Genomic DNA, 19717 nt, shown 5'->3' with positions numbered 1-19717 from the left:
GCTTAGGCTGCACAAGGTCTGTAGAGATTTTCTGTTAAGCGCGGTCTACAGCGTTGTAGGAGACATGCTTCTCTATCTCACTGCCGGTGTGCCGTGTAACTTAAAGCGATGGAGCCGTTACGATAGCCTGAACGGACGAGGTGCCTGTGCCTATGCTTAGTCAGATTATGTGTGGTACTCTGAAGGGTACACAGTAAAGAGTCTTGCACCGCTGATAGAACTCAGAGGTGAATAGATTGATAGATAAGTAAGAAAACTAGATAAATAAATTAAAATGTTGAATAAATGCAGAAAAGAAATAAATATGTCCCCCTCGAATTGTTGGTAATACTGGCTTCGCAGAAGTTTCTCGTAGACTTTGTAAAGGTTATTTGACGTTCCAGAGGCTTCTAATGCATCCAAATGCATTAGATGCATCCAAATGTATATACAGTAACTCCTAAATAAATAAAATTCGGCCACTCCCATTGCAAGATTACTGCCGCAGGTATCCCAGATGAGCGTCTCCTCTTGTTTGAACTGTTCATGCTTACTTATACGTGAACGGAAAAGATGTAGCCGGACCTAAGTCGCCGGTTGAGCGTAGGCATGACAAAGCAGCCATTCTTGAGCAACTGGCTCTTTGTTATGAGCAGGGCGGCACAAAAAGGGTAAACAATGTTACAGGAGACAAACACGGTCACAATGAAGCTGTCATACTCCACCATCTCCCCCACTTGTTCTAAATTGCATACAGCAATTAGATCTTTATTTTGTGTTATGGGGCTCAGCCCCTTAAGAGCTGGGGCTGTTGGCGTCTCCTGCCGTCATCGTAATCGCCGTCTCATGTATTCACGCCTCGCGCTAGAAGGTCTCGCGCTTCAAAAACACTAGACTTTTACAGCAAAGCTGTATAGCTCTACCCCCCAACGGTTTCATCTCCGTTGGCAAAAACACCAAGGCGCCAAGAATACACTTATACACTGCATGATTCGCCCCTCCGCAAGTATCACGTTAGTGGAGATGGTTAGTGGATGGAGATGGAGATTTTTTTTTTCTCCGCAAGTGCACGCACCTTGATCGCTAGTAGTCTGAGCAACGATTCTGCTGGGCGGTCCCTCGCCGACGCGGGTGGACGCCGTCACCCAGACTTCTACCCTGGTGTTTCGAGGAACCAGGGTCAGGTTGTACTCCAGCTTGCTCGTAGGCACCAGTTTCACCGTCGCGTTCTGCACCAATGGGAAGGCAGGTACGGAACGAGGAGGCGTCACCGACAGTCTCCGCGCACACGGTTGGTTCCGGCTACGAAGCAGCCTGGGCGACTCGACCGACCTGTTTGTCCAGTGTCTTGGCATAAATGGAGTACATGGTAATAAGGCCATTGTGGTGAACGGGTGGCTTCCACGCCACAAGCAGCGATGTAGCGGAAACAATCAGCACTTTCACGTCCTCGGGAGGGTCCGGAACTGCAACAGGAACGACAAAGTCAAATGAAAAGTAGGTGATAAAATGACGATCAGAATACAGCGGCTTTCAGCGCAGCCACTCATCCGCTCAAAGTTTTACGCGATATGAAGACATGGAAAGTCCAGTTGTTTCGTTCTTAGATACCCTCGTGTAAATTGCGAAACAGTGTATCTTGTGAACGAAACTTTTCCATCAAACCAAAATTTGACCTTGCGGCTACGAAGGAAATCTCTGAAAAAAAGTTGCCCCTGGGCGTAAGCGGAATTCGGGACCAGCATATTTCTGCTGAAATCCCTATCGGAACTAAGGAAATCAAGAGTCTACCCGGTTGTAGCGATCAATGAAATAATTGGCAACTTGCAGTGGGGACGACGTTAGTGGTGTGGATGATTAATTTTCCTTCACAACAGAGTTACTTCACCTATGCCACCTTCAGTATGTCATCAGTGCATGCCATAGCGAGTAATAAGCGGACAGAAAGCCCTTGTGACCACCATTACTAAGTGTCGATGGCTTACTTTTCTGTGCACATTTTGTCCACAACGAGCTAACCTGCAGCATATAATTCTGGAATGCGCACACAACCAATCCCGGCAGTGCATCGATTTCCACACATTCCTTTTCTGAGCTGTGGGAGAAACTGTTGATCAGCGGTTGACCGGAGGGTCAGACTCTTCTGGTGACCAGGGCGAAGACGGCTATGGCAACACACGAATTCCAGGAATAAGGTTGCGCTCTGACTATCGCGCTCATTTAAATGTTCTCTAACACCCTCCCTCCTTCCCTCCCTCCCTCCCTCCCTCCCTCCCTCCCTCCCTCCCTCCCTCTCTTATCTTCTCTATCTGTTCCTCTTCAGCTCCCCAAGTCATCCGCATTCTCAGGGCTGAATGGCTCCTTGAATTTCTTAACTTCCCTCCTTTTGTTGCAGTTCTTTTCACCAATGAGCTTCAGCCTATTTTTAAAATGAAGCAGCAGCCGCGATTCAGCTCTCGGCTAGCCAGTTCTTTCTTGAATCCTATACGACGAACAAATGCGAGTTGTCAGCTCACCATCCTCGAGCGTTCGACAGAAGACCGGCTCGCTCTCTGCACCCAGGCCCCGTTGAGTGAAGGCGGCCACCTGGATGAAGTAGTTGGCGTACTTGCGCAGGTCCACCAGAGTAGTCTCCGGGCCCGTCACCGCTTTTTCCTCGCGGCCGCGTTCTGCGCAATGATTATCATTGATGCATCACAAACGAGATGTGTCGCTCACTATCTGGGCCTAGCATGCTCGGGAATATTACACATTGCGAAAGCACAGCATGAGATGTATATATTGGGGGAGGGGGGGGGGGGGTATAGAAGTATGGAGCATAGAGGGCAAAATAAATTTTCAGGCAAAGTAAGGCATTGGGAGCTGAGACACCTTAGCTGCGCATAGCAGTATGTTGCGGCTCCTCCATACGCGCGATAGAATTATCAGTACTATTATAAAGTGTTGGAGAACAGTGATCTTTAGTAGTAGAGGACTAATGGTGTACTTTTGTTTTTTAAAAAAGGGAAGATAGGAAACAGCGTAACAAGAAAGGTTTTCATGAATCTAAGATTTTCTGCAAAGAGGCTTTGTTTGGTTTTAGCTGTCTTTCCAACGGGTAACCCATCGCCAAAAGCATTTCTGAAAAATTGCCCCGCACAAAATTTTATTCAAGTTATGCGGCGCTAGGCTTAGCGTGAAGCTTAGCCATTACGTGTATGAATGGCCGAATGGTAATGTTGAAAAGACATGTACACGCAATTATAGCTAAAACCGAGGCATTTGTGTTTCAAAAGGAGCTATACAGGAATATTCATTGCGGGCAGAGGAAATACGGCAAAGCGTTCGACGAAAAACAAGCAAGCACACAAACACATAGCGTACGAAGCAGCCCGCTCACCCCTAGAGGCTGGCAGCTCGGCGTACCAGATCCGGTATCCCTGCAGGTAGCCGTGAATTGCACTTTTGGGCGGCGGCTGCCACGTAACGCGGATGGACTCCGGACTCAGTGGCGAGCACTGTACGTCCTGGGGAGCTTGACTGGGAACTGCGTTCACACCGTCAAAGCCGTTTGATTTTTAGCTTGCGGAGGAGAACGACGGAACAATGATGAGTACGTGGATGTTTATGCTAAGAGATCTCTAGCAGATCTGAGATAATGGATTAAGTTTCTGATGAGAGTGTTGACGTCGACGGAAGGAATGTTCGACTAAAACAATTGCTTTTTTGTGTGTGTGGCTTGTGCGACACCTCTGCGAGTTGGCTTCAAAGATTCAAGAACTGCTGCGTTGCTTAAGATAGTCGAACAGCTGTAACTAAAGGAATGTTCGGCTTGAGAAATAACGAGGGAATAAAAATTTTGATTTTTTCATTCTTGTAAGGAGTGCGTTCAGTGATATTATGAGGCAACGAAGACGGTACTGAGCCTGCACCTCTGGAATATACAAATGCAAAGTTCCACGATTCCCTCCAAGTACACACACACACACATATAATTCATGAATGCGTACATCGTGCAGCTCGCGCTGACAATATATGCATAGCCGTGGTTAACTCTTATGCGTACCCCGAAATTACCTACTGGGACCCAAGGAAAAAGCAATTAAAAAAATTGCCATCCCTTCCTAAAGCATGTTGAGATAAGCTATAAGGCTTTCTAACATCAAAGGTGCGTCAAAAGTGCGTTTAATCGGTCGTCAAACGCTGAAAGACCGAGATCGCAAACGAAGAATGAACCAGTGCGACGATTTTTCGCGCGAATTAATTAAACGTATCTAGGAACAATCTAAATGTCTACCGATACGTGGTATATGAGATAAAGGTATACTATTGTACTCCTTCTTCATGATCGCTGCTTGTACTGTTTTATCTAGAACCGTTCCTTTTTTGCGATTTTCAAGTACCCGTTTTGACACAATGGAAGCTCTGTTTTACGCACGCACGCACTGTGTGTGCAGAGATAAATTATCAGAGCTTTTCGGTCCGCCAACCAGTCAACTGAAAAATGCATTAGTTTTTTGACAGGACGCCATCGGCCCCACTAAGAAACCTTTCGCTTTAATTCACAGCGATTTGTTTCTGGTGTGCGATACGACCAGCTTCGAACGTATTGCCTACCAGTCATGACAAGTTGATCACAGCCTTACCGGCCCACCGTACGATTGCAGTAAATGTTCTGAACTTGTGTGGCTGTCGTTTTATTTTGTAGATGAGAATATGTAGAGATGAGAACACAGAACATTGTGGTAATATCACAATATAAATTTAAAAGCCAACGGTCCAGGCATTGTTCATTTGGAGGGAATCGCCCCCGGCCCCGTACACTGACCATCGTCCATGGTGGAGACGGCCACTTCGTCGGAGCGCGGCCCTGGTCCGGCGGCGTTGAACGCCTGCACCAGCACCACGTACGGGGAGAACTTGCGCAGCGGAGAGAGCAGCACTTCTGTTCGCACCGCCTGTCCCTCCTCGCCGGCGGGGCCCGGCTGGTCCAGCTGCAGCGTCTTGTACAGGTACGGGTCCCCGGGCTGGTCGAGCCGGTAGCCCACATAGTAGCCCTTCAGCTCGCCGTGCCACAGCTCCCGCTCGGGGGCCTGCGCGGGGTCGGGAGGAATCAAAACTTTTTTCCTCTATCACGTGGGTCCCACTTGTCGAGGGGCAGTCAAACTAGAATGTAACGCGTTGATGTTACACGTAGGTTCGCCATAGTGAATAGCCATGGAATAGCTATGTAAACAGCAGGGCTGTTTACCTCTAGCCACCGTATACATCCCCGGCATGCGTTCCGAGGCGGAACCCTGATCTGTTTACCTCCGTATCGGGTCCCGGCAAGAGAAACAGAATGACTGCTGCAGATAAGGGAAAGAGAGGAGATAGTGTGACGGTGGCGCTGCCGCAGCGATTAAAGGGACCCTGCAACACTTTTAAACATTTTTTTTAAATCTAAATACTTACAGAACCTTGTCACCCAACACACCTAGTACTTAGGTTAGGGGGTCGCAAAGTACCTCAGCCAAGAATTACTGTTCTATGCCCATCAGATAACTTGGAAACTCGCTCAAAATATTTTTCTCTCTTTCCCGGTCTTGACGTTTTTAGACGGCTCGGATTACGTCACTAAGGCCATGTAGCGGTGTTGGCCTGTTTTCCTTCAGTTGCAGCAAAGAACGCTTTTCGATAGCAACTTAAAAAAAAAAGACACAAAAACAAAGCAGAAATGGAAGGCGTATCTGGTGCAACGAGCAAATCACGGAGAGCGCTTCGTGCTGGCGATAGCTTTCGCAGTAGTTCCATACGCGAAGGAAAGAGTGAAAGCGCTTATAGAAAGTGTTGCATGGTCCCTTTAAGCCATGTGCATGTGAGGGGCGATGATCACGGCGGCGCATGTGTCGGTGTAGAGTGTGACGCTACTTTAGTGCGACGCCTTACATAAGGATGTCTTTCGGTCGCTCGTTCCAAAAAAGTTTATTGGATAGAAGACGGGGGTCACAGGAAGGGGAAAGAAGAAAAGATGGGTGAGTGGTTCTCCTATTTCGGCAGACCAAGGGTGGCCGCCGGGGCGTTGGCTTGATTGATCAATACGATTTGACCTTCTAGCCGGTCGCTGTTCGTAATTTTTTTTCAGGAAAGAAAAACAACGCAGCAAAAGCAGGAGCAACGTGAGAAGACGGCTACCCTTTACACAATAGATGGCATCAAGCACGAGGTGTATTAAAAGCTGTACGAGCGGCATCTCTTCTCAACGCCTTTAGGACGTGATAAAAACGAATTAGAAGCGAGCCATGACACGTTCGTTCGTCCCCTTCTTCTCTCCCCCTTCCTTCATTAAAAAAAGGGCTTATATAAAAGCCGCTTTAGCGGCAAACTCTTTCGGTAGTTAACAATCAGCACAGTTGAGCCAGTACAGCGGAATGGTGACTTAGGTCGTGTAGAAGAATTCAGAATGTCTACTGCATCATTTCAGGACAAACTCACCTTCCAGGTGACTCGTATGGTCTGCGAGTCGACAGCAGCGGCCTTCACCTCCAATGGTGGACCTCCGGGAACTGGACGCCGAACAACAAGGGTCGAAATATTGATTGACGTAAATGTATCCGTGACCGATGTATTAGCGTATTATTGTAAAATTCACTTCCCGTCAAACTGTGTTTATTGGTTTTCCGTCATACCTGGAAGGAACGGCAAGAGCTTTGTTTTGTATGAGGCAGTTTAATACATTGTATTCTGTAATATTAGAAACTGGAAGCAAGTTCATAAAGACGACATATAGTTCTCGAACTTCAATAAAACGAATTGTTGCAATGAAATAAATACAGCGCTCACCCAGAGGAACGGGTTATACAACAGAACAGCTATCGCCTCAAGGGTGCAATAAGAGCCTGTTCACACGGACGATGGTGAAGGAGTTTGCGTCGCAATAGCGGACGTGTTCTGACGTGGCATCATTTTGGCGGAACTCAATATCGTTCGCGAACGCTTCAGAATCGCCTTTCGCGCCACCGGCGTGAAAAGCCTTCAAGTTTATAATGAAGGCGCCCTATACCGGTATTCTACAATGTTGAGAATGAAATATACCACTTGCAGCCCTGAGAGTTGCTAATTAACGTCGAAAATTTTAAAGCCGTGAAAACGGTATTGTCGTAACGCATTTTTTTCTGCGCTACATTTTGTGACGTCACAAATAATTAATGATGAAACGCGGTCGGCGAGGTTTGCTTGAGCGTTTTTCTGATTACAAAAAGCAAGGAGTTGATGAATGCAAAAATAAATGTATCCGGAAACTTCTGTTGGAGTTTTAATTTCAGAAAGACACACCCGTCAGTTCTTAAACATTGCCAAACCGGCTGCCTCACAATATGAAAAGCATGATGCTATAAAATGCTGTACCATTTTATGTGGGCTCTAGCCGCTGAAGAAATCTAAAAATCTGCAAATTGTTGTCGGTCTAGTTTTCTTCAGTAATGCGTTATAATGTATCACGCACATATATTTCCGCATAGGTTGCGCTTTTCTGACATGTTTCCTTTTCTTTCTTTCTTTCTTTTCTGCTTTGATATAACTTTAAAAAAAGTACTGTTCATGTCTTGAAAGAAACACACACAGCGCGCAAAACAACAGGACGAAAGACGGAGGGATGTACAACACCTTTCTTTCAAGGTCTTTCGTCCTGTTGTTTTGCGCGCTGTGTGTGTTTCTTTCGAGATGATTTACCAACTCGCCCAACTTTCGGTGTTACTTCTGTTCATGTCTCTCGGGTTCCTTTTTTTTATGCGTTTTTAATGCAACTATACCATCTTCGTTACTGTATTCCCCCTCCTGCCTAAGGCTTGGCACTCAGGCCGACATTGTTCAATAAATGAATAAAATATATAAATATAATAAAATCAGTAACACTAAAACAGGAGCTTTATGCTTCCAATCTTAATTTTGATGAGTTGTCTGCTTTCTTTTTGTTAAAAACTAAAACGAAATTAAGCTCGGTCGTTACTAAGGGTACAAATACCTGAAAGGGAACATCTTTTTATGAGTGTGTGCTCTGCTAAATACATTTTATCAGTAGCCAGTTGTGTCCTTGTTGAATGTGAATTGTTCCTGACAACTTATTTATGCTGTCATAGGGCTGTGGACGGCTCAATTTTTTTTTTTTTTTTGACAAGCTAATCCCGAAACATTCTAAACAGTTATTTTAGTATTTAATTTTTCCGGAAATGTTGAGGCGGATAAAGAAAACGTGAAGACAGAAAAAAAGGAACGGTCTTACCTTCGATTCCTGCTTGCACTTCAATGGGCTGGCTAGGGTCTCCTATCCCGACGTCGTTTTCTGCGCGAACTTGGCACCGGTAAGTGAACGCGGGCCTCAGAGGTCGTACGGACACCCACGTCATGGACCCTTCGACGGAGGCATTGACGGCAGCACCTGGAGGGGATGCAGGGCCAAGCTGCTGAGCGTGCTTGAATTTCGGACTACTTTTAAAACAACCACATTTTCACAGCAATGTCTAAAAGTAAGTAAATAAAAAAAGATAGAACTCGGCTGCAATTTGTACATTTGTAAGTGTGAAACAATAATATAACTGGGAATATTACCGTCGTCCCACAGCAAATTCTTCCAAACCATAATGATAATTCCGGCACTACGGCATATTATTAGTTTCCATTTCTCAAAGCAATTGTAATCCTAACTTTAATTAAATGCAATAATCAGAAAGGCTTTTTGTTAAAAGGCACCGTGAATTCTCGGCTCAGTTAGGTAACATTGAACAGGTGTTACTGATGCTACCTTTCGATGCTAAACTATTACTGGCTTATCACTTAGTGGATAAGTGTGCGTGCACGTGCGTGCGCGTGCATGCGTGTGTGAACTGCAAACAGCTAAAGTGATCATCTACGTCGTACCTGCATCAAATAACACGGCATTTAAAACGTGCACTAGTAATGCATTGAGCACAGGACGTTTTTTTTTTGTACGCAGTAATAAATGGGGAGTGACGTAATACATTGGTCTGGCAAATGCTAGGGTTCGCGCAATAAGTGAGCTCGTAGTAGCCGTTTGCCACGTACTAGGATTTTCGCGCTCTGCAGAGATTCAAACTTGCTTCGGAGGTTAGCGGTGGAAGTTATGACATGGTTTCGCAAAAGCTCGTGCAAGATTGGCTAAAACTGTTTTCCTTCGCTCGCTCACCTGATTCGGGTAGGCAGTGTATGTGAAAGCGGGAGGCGGCGCTGTTGGCGCCGACAGACGGAGTCCAGCTCAGCTTGAAGGACCGACTTTTCACCTCGCTGGCCTTGACGTTCGTCGGAGGCTCGGGCGGTTCTGGTAAAGAGAAGAAAGACAGAGTGAGACGCAGAAAGAGAACACTCTTCCCGTTTTGAGCACCGCAGGTCGAGGTAATTCTCTTGGGGGATCGCTTGATTAAGTTCAATCATTGTGTCCGCTAGCGAAGTTCTTATAGGGATTAACATATAACTGGCTAACGACTTCTTCCTGAAAAAGGAAGATGGCTGTGTAGGCATGATTTGCAGTGACCCCTCCATCAAATGATAGCCTGAAACCAAAGCGTCATTTCATCGGCGCAATGGTGATGCAAGTACCTTCCTTCTTCACTTAAGCAAAGCACAGGCTGAAAGAACATTTGAAGAAAAAATTAAACGCCGATGATCCGCCCGTCATTCGCATTAGGAGATTTGTCGTTAAGAAATTATTAAAAAATGGCATCAGCTTTTTTGCAACGAGAGAGAATGGGAACAATTTCTTGCCTTAAACCCTGGCAGCATTGGCGACAGTCTTCAAGCAAAACGAATGTGGTGGCGCGAGTAGAAGATCTCGCATGCAAGCGAGCAGAAATGCTAGCATGAACGATATTAACTGAATGAGAAGTTCCGTCGTACTAAAGGCCACATTACCAGAACACGCTCATTGTGGGATTAAATTAAATTTCCTGAAGTATTTTATACTCGCATTGCCTTTGTTTTCAGATGTCCTGGCAAAAAGATACTCCAAAGAAGAATCGTAACCACACCAAAATTTTCGTCCAGAAACAATGGCCCTCTGATAAGGTAAGAAAATTGGGTATGCTGCACACACTGGCTTCGCAGTAAACTTGGAGCCTACATAATCTATTCAGTTAATTTATTCGAGAAAAATAGTAATTAACAACAATATACCGACCTATATCCACTGTATCTAGCCTTTTGATTTAAAAAGAATTCCAGAAATTTGGTGAATTTTCTACTAATGCCTAGCATTCCTATGGCGCTTGTCTTGAGTGAGAGATCTTTACAGACACATTTTCTTGTTTTTTTTTCTAAATCCTGTCCGACAAATTATCTCCATTTACGCTATTATAACAGGTGGAACTTTCCCGAAATATGCATTATTGTGGAAATGCGTTACACGGTTCGCCATTTTCTGTATCTTTTCACATTTTTCCTAATTTTTTAGTTTATCAAAATTTTGTTCGACCAGTTATGTCTGTTTACGCTATTATAACGAATACAGGTGGAACTTCGGCAAAATATTCATTATTGTGGAAATGCAGGGCGTTACACAGTTCGCCATTTTTCGTAACTTTTTAAAATATTTTGCGTATATTTTTTTTTAGTTTTTCAAAATTTCGATCGAATAATTATCTCCATTTGCGCTATTCTAACGATTACAGGTGGAACTTCGGCGATATCGGTATTTTTCTAGGAATGCAGGCCGTTGCATGGTCCCGGCTGTGGGGGTACTCGGTAAAAAATGGTACGCATTAAAACCAAGCTTTATTATTAGGATACCCTTTGATTAGAACAGAGGGCGCACAATAAAGCTCTAGTTTCAAGCCGGAATTTTTGGCGGTACAGTATATTTGCGCCCGTACTGAAAACGTTCCTCAAGCGAAGCTATTGAAAGCGAATCATTGGTGAGAATTCCCATTTGATCCTTCCGTCAATCCTTTTAAGAGCTTTTTCTTCGAAGTAACGGTGAGACTGCAATAGCCGAACAGCTGGGCGACTTGGTAATGATTAACGGATTAACAGCATGCAGAGACGAGGGAAGAAGGACTTCCGATTGCTTCTGTTCTTTGCCCATCGTCTGTACGCGCTTCTAGTAACCACGAAAGGTGACACTGCTACTTTTGGTGTCAATTCACCTTGCACGATTAGCTTGATGTTCAGGTCGTCACCGCCGTAGGCGTTGGATGCGTGGCAAGTGAAGAGTGCTGCGTCTCGGCGCTCTACCGTTGATATCACCAGCATCGAGACGGCGCGCTTCGGAGGAATTGGCGACTCCTCTCGGAAGGTGTACCTGCATAATCAATTGGAATAATATTTAGAAGAAAATTACAGCTCTAGAAGAGACATCACAATTGGTCCCGTCGGCGGTGGTTACTGGCACGTGCTGAACAACGAGTAAAAGAAAAAGAAAGCTTGAATCAAATAGATAACACTTGCACAATAGCCCAGAGGAACGCCAAAAAAGTGGAGGAGAAGCAGAAGGATCGTCACTGCAGTAGCATTCTCTTGTCGTCTATGCTAGCCTAAAGCCAAGGCTATGCTAAACGAGGTTGAGCCGTATGTAGCTCTTATGATAGGCGTAATAACAATGTATCGCAAGCAAGAATATCATTAAGTTTACACAAACCAGTGAATATATATATTGAGACCGAATAAATATATTGCTTGTTTTATGGTAGTGATGGCAGAATGGTGAAAGGCTTCTTGTTTAAATGGCCGTGCATGAAACTGTTTACCGCTCGAACCCGTAATTATAGTACGCTTTCTCTGCTAGTATGAATTTTTCTACGAAAACGGTGTTTTACATTTTCAGCAATAACTCACTGCAAAAAAAGCAAGCGGATGATCCTTTGTATCTGGATACAAAACAAGAACAAAATTCGGCGTTTACCATAAAGGCATCACTTAACGAAAGGCGACTATACAGTGGACACTGTAGCTTAAGTACCGTGCATTTTAAAGCGACCCTGTATAACTTTTTCGAATTTTTGTATTTTAAATGCTTTCAGAATGTAGCCAAAAAACATTCTCAGTACTTAAAATAAAGGGGTCACATAGTATCTCAGCCAAAAATAACGGCCCATCAGATAACTTAAAGACTTACTCAGAAGAATTTTCTCTCTTTCCCGTTCTTTGGCGTTTTTAGAGAGCTCGAATTACGTCAATAGAATCAAATTATAGAGTCAATAGAGTCAAACGTCGAATTACGTCAATTACGTCAATACATCGGCTATTTGCCGGCTTCCTTTCAGTGGCAGCATAAACGCACTTGGTAGCCACTTTAGAAAAAAATGCCACAGAAGAAAATCAGAAACGGAAGGCGCATCAGCTGCGACGAGCAAATCAGGCAGTGTCACTCCGGGCTGGCGATGACTACACCTTTCGCAGTGCTTCCAGACGCGGAGAAAAGAGTGAAAATGTTTAGCGGCAGTTTTGCAGAGTCGCTTTAAATCGAGAGTAAAACGTTTCCATAAACTTTCTAAGAATAATGTAAACTTGATTGTATTCAGATGACTCCTGGCCCGGTTCCTATGCCAAACTGTTTTTATTGCCACACTAAATTTTATTTATTTTTCAATGGGGACCGCTCCACCGCTCCGCACGCAGGCAAATTTACGGAAGTCAATTCTTGACTACTGAGAAGGGTATTTATTTATTTATTTATTTATTTATTTATTTATTTATTTATTTATTTATTTATTTATTTATTTATTTATTTATTTATTTATTTATTTATTTATTTATTTATTTATTTATTTATTTATTTATTTATTTATTTATTTATTTATTTATTTATTTATTTATTTTTTTTTTTAATTATTTATTTATTTGTTTGTTTGTTTTTTGTTTGTCTGCTCGTTTGTTTGTTTGTTTTTTGTTTGTCTGCTCGTTTGTTTGTTTGTTTTTTGTTTGTTTGTTTGTTTGTTTGTTTGTTTGTTTGTTTGTTTGTTTGTTTGTTTGTACTGCAGCCCCTTAAGGGCTCTAACAGGAGTGGTTAAAAAATACGAAGTCGCGAGTGGAAGGTCAACACTTAAGAGAATGGGGAAGATAAAAACCGCTCATACACACATTTAAGTACATATAATACGCACTATAAAGAGAAAAACAAATCAATTCCATTCAGTATACAAGTGCGCAATTCTGTAGATGTAAATATAAATGGAATTAGATAACCGCCATTATACAGCTAATAAGTGGGGACTGTAGGTCGGGACGCACATACAAACAAAACAAAACAGAAAATAGAAACAAAAACAAAACAAAGAATTCTTGTTTAAACATAAGTTTCAATAAACATCAGAAAATGATTTATCGGTGAGGACCTAATGTCACCCGGCAGCTAGTTCCACTGCTTTATCGTTCTTGGAAAGAAACTGAATTTAGTAAATTGTTGTGCGCATGAAATGGGGTGATGCTTAGGCCATGGCTACTTCGGGCTCTGCTTGGCGTGGCTTAGGTGAGATAGCTGTTATCGCAAAGGAGATTAGCTGAATGAACGATACCGTGCAAGAATTTTAGTGAATCGATACCGCGTCGCGTAGAAAGTGAGGTAAGGTTTAAAGATGAAAAGGTGGATGTAGGCGAAAAATCACGGTCATAGCGGCGACAAATAAAATGGGTTGCTTTTTTTTTCTGCGCGGATTCAATTTGTTTAATTTCTCCTTTCTTATACAAACACCACACGATTGAGGCGTAATCAAGAACGGGACGAATTAGTGTTTTGTACATTAGTAATTTGGTTTCCAGTGGTGTTGTTCTGAGAGTGCGCCGTAGCGAGCAAGGCGCGTGTTTAATACACCCTTCACTTTCCACGTGGCTCGACACATCCGCAGGTGTTGCCTAGCAGCGCGATAATTTTCTTGCGTTTCATTAATGTGACACACGCACTATGAAATGCTTCGCACTCACGTGGGTTTAGGCGGCGGTTCTCTGTTTCTAACGCCGCAGACGCCGAAGCCTACGCTGGCTTTTTGCTTAATGGGCCATCCATTGGTCGTGCATCAAAACAACCCAGTCCCATGCGTACCCTCTGAGAAGACGGACTGACGCTTAATAACACCTGTGGCACGCACCCAAGCTAACGAATGTCATTTCTTGATTTCTGAAAGGGCTATTTTTTTCCTCGTGTGTCAGTAACAATCCTGAAGAATTTCAGAAAATTAAAGAATTCGGTATAAAATCAGGTCTCTATGAAGTAGTGTGATAGCGAATCGTCAGCCCCTCTCTCCGTGAATAATCCTCCTGAAACGTGCCCTCTGTGGCTCCCGAACAACTCCTTATAGATCGCCACGTATGTGAATCCTGGATTACCCATTATCATCTCCGAGTGTCTTCGCCACACCTACCAGCATGCATGTGGTACCGCTCTGGGCGTAACGACACCTAAGGTGCTCAAGTGAGCGCTCGAAGGGCTGTGAACAAACTTTATATGAATAATCTCCCCACCCTACCCTTGCTTCCATTTTGCCACAACGGGGCCTTGACCTCCTTGGTTGAATAGAGTCATTCATTCTACTCCTCGCAAAGGGGTTCGTCCCGCACAGTACATTACTGAACCACTGTATTGCATTGACACCCTTCCTCACCGTGGTTCTGTGGATGGTGGACCCAGCTTCTGGCCATCCCTGGCCCAGGTAAGCGTAATTGGAGTATCACCCTGCACCTCGCAGCGGAGGCGTGCAGAGTCCCCGCGTCGCACGGCCTCGCTTCGAAACTTGCTGGTGAAGTGGGGCCCCGCTATTTGACAGGAGAGACACCAGGTTTAAGACACTCCTCACTGCGGCGGATACTTGCCTCAGATGAAATCCCACTTCGGCCCAGTAATGTGGTGAAGATGGAAATATGTATAAGTGTTCCCATAGAAAACTGTGGTTGATTCCTCTGTCATGGGAATTAGTAAAACACCAAAGTGAAATGTGCAGCGGAATCTGCAGCTCAGCATGATTTGCGGGTCGGTGGCTGTCTTGTGGGTGTGAAATCTTGGGGTATCGCGGCATAAAGCACTTTCGTGTTAAAATATAGAACCCGAAAACGAACCACCCTAAGTAAAAGGTACTCTTTAGTGCTAAAGGTTGCTTCCCCGCAAGAATACCCTGTGTGCAGGGGGGCACCCTTTACAGGCCGCTTGCTTCGTTGCACTGGTGTCACTTCCGTGACGGATATTACGTCAGCGAAACCTTCGTGTATCCAGGAATAAAACCCTTTCGTGTTAAAACTTTGATGTACGAAACTTCTCGACAACTCTAACATTGCATAGTTGCTGTGGAGAAGAACAGCGAACGTTCTGGGCATGTCCAACTCAAATATCGAGTCCCCGTCGCATCAAATTCTGTTGCCACTTATTGCCGTCTAAATTTGTTTTCCCGATAGATACAATCACTCGAGCCATCCCTTTTGCGCGCACAAATAAAAATTAGCGATAAATCAGCTTCTGCGTTGCTAGTATGGTAGGACTTTTCGATTGAAAGAAGGTTATCTGTTGCTACGAAACACAGTCAATACAGATTGTGAATGAACTGTGGATTGGGCCATTACAAGAACAAAGCACTAATATTTCTTGAATAGCAGCCAGTAAAGTAGTTCCGTAACTTACTCAAGTTGATGTTATATACCATAATATCAGGTACTATGCCGTTCTCAGTCGCTAGAGACTACACAACCACCTGTATTACCTACGAAACACTGAAAAGTAACTACCCTCTCCTTAATCAGTTATTTATAAACCCTCTAAGAGAAACCACACACCAAACGAGCGGAACCTTCAACATTCCACCTGTCAACAATTTATATGGTAAACACACAATAAACTACATTGCAACAAAAATATGGAACCGCCTTCCCATCATGGTAAAGGAGAGAACTAATTTACGACTCGCGTTAAACAAGCATATAGGAGAAAATTAACCTCTTTCTTTTGCATAACCTATAATTCAACACATGTAAATATTTCAGCCTGATTCTTTGAGTGTTTTTCTGGTGATTTCCATACATTACGTAAATTTTGTGGGCACCAAATTAGTTTCTGCCTTTTGTTGTCAAACCTGTACATTTGGTTTATTTCTTGCAACCTGAGTCGGCGTTTGCGTATAAACGTATTGCATAGGCCCACTCCTAGCACCCTTGCAAAGGGCCCAGAGGTTTCGACACCAATGATTTCTCTGTACCAATGCATGAAATAAAATAATTGAATTGAAAATCCTGAGAGCTTCATATAGATAAACATAGAAACGTATACGTACCATGGACCTTTAAGTGAACAAGCTTGCTTAAACCAGACCTAATCCCGTTCGTTGCTTGACAAAGGTAGCGACCTAGAACGAGGAAACAAACCAACAAAATCAAACAGTGTAATAAGATGGCACGTCCGGGACCACATATGTCCGATATTGTCAAGTTATCTGTTGTGGCAAAAACAATAAAGGTGACGCCAGGATTTTGTGCCACATATCCATGCCGTGCGACTTGTTCTTACCAGCGCTTTGCTCCTGAGCGTTTTTGACGAGCAACGAACCATTGGCGTAAATTTCGTAGTCTGGACCTATTGTGATTGTACCGTACCCGGGGTTCCCATACACTGCGAGAAAGAAGAAATTCAGAAAAACTTTAAGCTCCACTTTTCACGCTCTCATCACAGGAATAACTAAGAAATAAATAGAGGAACGCTGACAGATAAGGCGGCTATTCTTACGATTCTCCCGTTCCCAGCTGATGGTGGGCAGCGGATATCCGTCCGCCCAGCAGTCCATGCGAACACTCCGGCCGATCAGCACCGATGCGTCGCTGGGCTCTATCACCCACTGCGGTGGCACTGCACGTGGAAAAGAATGAGAGGATGCAGCAGTCGGAGAGTGCACGGAAAAAATCCCAGGCCATCTCCACAAGCGTGAAACCTGCGGAGGGTGAAACATGCAGTGTGTAAGTGTATTCTTGGCGGCTTAGCGCTCTTGCCCACGGAGATGAAACCGTTGGGGGTAGAGGTATACAGCTGTGCTAAGAGTCTCGTGTCTTTGAAGCATGAATCGTTCTAGCGCGAGGCGTTGGAAAACTAGTGCCCCTGTGTGTTCCATTAGTACCCTTTTTCCCACAGAGATCACACGTTCTAACGCGAGGCATTGGAAAACGAGTGTTCCGGTGTTTTAGTACCGTGACTACATGATACTACGACGAGATGAGACGACGGCGACATGATATGCCAGCAGCCCGAGCCCCTAAGCGGCTTCGCCCCTAAAAAGCAGAAATAATTTGAAAAGAAAAGTATGGGAGATGCGAAACGATGGCCTAACATTACAGAACTTAAAAGTTGGCTCATTTAAAAGTGAATTCGAGTTCGTCGTCGAGTTCTTGTAACGGCGGGGCTGGGGCTGCCCGACGCGGTTCACACACCCTCGATGATTACGCCGATGCCGATGAGGTGCGAAGCTGGGGCCAGGACGAGGATGTACCCCGCACCCGCACCAAATGTAACATAAAATCCATGTACAAGATGGCCATGGGTGAGACCAAGCCAGGCAACATGCCCCACCCAGCTTCGTCGTCGTCGCAGATGCTCGTGCGGGACCCTACACGCCGCTGTCGACTTCCTCATTTTTGGTTGCGTAACAATATTACGTCCGAAAAAATCACGAGAACGGCTTTTTTCACGTTGAAAATAATTTCAGTAACGCACTTTTTTTGCCACGTGGAGGAGCATTTATTGATTGTGGGGTTTCATGCGCCGACGCAACGCAGGCGATGAGGCGCGCTGTAGTGAGGGTCTCCGGATTAATTTTTACTACCTGGGGATCTTTAACGCGTGCCGAAATCTTGTACACACGGGTGTTTTTGCTTTTCGCCTTCATCAAAAAAGTGGCCGCCGCGGCCGGAAATCGAACCCGCGTCCTCGTGCTCAGCAGCACAACGCCTACACAGAGGAACAGCCGGGTGCGTTGGTGAGGCGCACGGCAACGTCCGTTGTCGTTGTTAAGCTGTGCCCGTGTATAGCATGGTCACGAGTCCTGCCGTTTTTAGTTACGAAGTAGTTGCAGTGGTGGTTATAGAGCGCGGCATATAGAGGCAACGGTGGAGTGAAGAACGGTAGCATACGACACGCTTGGAGCACTTATTCCGGAAGTGACGGGGGTGGTTGCCTAGTAACAATCTTCTTGCTCGCGTGGCATTCCTTCGCTCTCCAACATTTGTTGGCAGTCTCCACGTTGACAGATGTTATCTTACGAGGTGAGGCCCTTAGCACCCTCCTACTAAAACGACATAGAAAACGAACCACATGAACACTGACGTAATTGATCAATGCAGATGAAACCACCAGGAAAGGCATAATTCACGTCTGATTGCTGAATTTACTAACTTAGTAGGCCATCTGGCTGCTGATCAAAGCAATTGTTGCGAAGGCTTCAGTTTCTTGCGTACTTGTGCCACAAGGGAGATAATACCAGCCTGATTCGAATTCTGCGTAGCGCGTATTTAAAATACGAACTCACAGTTCTTCATCTTTGTTGTGAAGGTCATTTCACTTTTGTAACGCAAAATTAAAATGAACCATTCATAGTGCATATATCGGCGCTGTAGACAGCTACTATTCGCGCGAGGAATACGATATTTTAGTTTTTTTTTAGTCATGTGCCCCTAAGATAAGAGGGCATTACATAGGGGGGAGCAAGCACGCACAAAAACAATAACAAACAAGAAAGGACGGGCACTGAGAAAATATAAATAAAAAATGCAGAAAACAGAGGCAATGGCAACTGTGCCTTGATACGTGCTTGACACAGAGAGCTCCCGGGCCAGTTAAATCGTTTTCGCCCTCTTATTTCTCAAAACGAGTAGCGCCCATGAACATGTGACTTCTCCTGTGACTTTTGCTTACACACTTCGAGCACCAGTTTTTTACGAGGGCTTGGGGCCCAGATTGCTGCTGTTGGCTTTTCCTCCCCAGCATTGTTTAGAGCTCCTTGACCAAATAAGCTACAACATAAGTGCGCCAGAACGTATAATCCGGGAGGCGCGGATACTTTTTCAACGTTCAAGCCACACATGTCCGCCGTTCGCATACCTTGGACGATGAGGGAGGCGCTGTGGCTCGTGGACGCGGCCGCGTTGGAGACGACGCAGGAGTAGTTGCCGTTGTGCCGCACTCCGAGGCTGCTGAAGGTGAGGTCGCTGGAGAAGGCGTCCGTCTGCGCGCGGACGCCCAGCTCGGCACCCAGCGGCCGGCCGTCCTTGCGCCAGCCGAACTCGAACGGGGGGTCGCCCGAGATCACCGTGCAGCCGAGCCGGGCTCGCATGCCGGCCTGGAGGCCGCTCGGGAACGAGAAGGGCGCGATCGTCGGACGCACTAAAAGCCGCAGGGAAGGAACAGCGGCCCGCGTTTTGTGCGGGAGGGGATGGAGGGAGAATTAATAGGTGACCTCTTAAAGGGACCCTGCAACACTTTTTTCAACTTTTTTTTTTGAAATCTCAAATGCTTGCAGAACGTAGTCACCCAACATACCGAGTACTTAGATTAGAGGGTCGCTAAGTAACTCAGGCAAAAATTACTGCGCTATGCTCATCACATATCATGGAAACTCACTCAATAGATTTTTCTCTCTTTCCCGGTCTTGACGTTCTTCGACAGCCCGAATTACGTCACTGAGGCCATGCAGCGGCTGTTGATCGATTTTCCTCCAGTTGCAGTAATGAACGCTTTTCGATAGAAACTTTAAAAATAAGGCCTAAAACAAATCAGAAACGGAAGGCGTATCTGGTGCGACGAGCAAATCACGCA

At 45.0% G+C, this 19717-nt stretch overlaps 1 protein-coding gene across 1 annotated transcript in view; it reads right to left on the bottom strand.

Annotated features, from left to right (window-relative positions):
* Nucleotides 1-19717, bottom strand: part of LOC144178740 (cell adhesion molecule Dscam1-like) — a 306042-nt gene that overhangs the window by 151964 nt on the left and 134361 nt on the right. Inside the window, exons 14-27 of the mRNA XM_077706821.1 lie at nucleotides 19004-19285; nucleotides 16643-16762; nucleotides 16427-16528; nucleotides 16194-16265; nucleotides 14541-14691; nucleotides 11091-11245; nucleotides 9140-9271; nucleotides 8219-8374; nucleotides 6433-6503; nucleotides 4787-5051; nucleotides 3359-3505; nucleotides 2496-2648; nucleotides 1312-1445; nucleotides 1055-1208 (exon numbers count right to left, since the gene is read on the bottom strand). Of these exons, the coding sequence (XP_077562947.1) occupies nucleotides 1055-1208; nucleotides 1312-1445; nucleotides 2496-2648; nucleotides 3359-3505; nucleotides 4787-5051; nucleotides 6433-6503; nucleotides 8219-8374; nucleotides 9140-9271; nucleotides 11091-11245; nucleotides 14541-14691; nucleotides 16194-16265; nucleotides 16427-16528; nucleotides 16643-16762; nucleotides 19004-19285 (2094 nt within the window). The remainder of the gene's footprint in view (nucleotides 1-1054; nucleotides 1209-1311; nucleotides 1446-2495; nucleotides 2649-3358; nucleotides 3506-4786; nucleotides 5052-6432; nucleotides 6504-8218; nucleotides 8375-9139; nucleotides 9272-11090; nucleotides 11246-14540; nucleotides 14692-16193; nucleotides 16266-16426; nucleotides 16529-16642; nucleotides 16763-19003; nucleotides 19286-19717) is intronic.

The sequence above is a fragment of the Haemaphysalis longicornis genome, unplaced genomic scaffold (genome assembly GCF_048455015.1).
Source record: "Haemaphysalis longicornis isolate Haplotype H1 unplaced genomic scaffold, Haemaphysalis longicornis Haplotype H1 scaffold_4, whole genome shotgun sequence".
Classification (NCBI taxonomy): Eukaryota; Metazoa; Arthropoda; class Arachnida; order Ixodida; family Ixodidae; genus Haemaphysalis; species Haemaphysalis longicornis.
The sequence above is the reverse complement of the archived record's forward strand: the minus strand, read 5'-3'. Positions and strand labels throughout refer to the sequence as shown.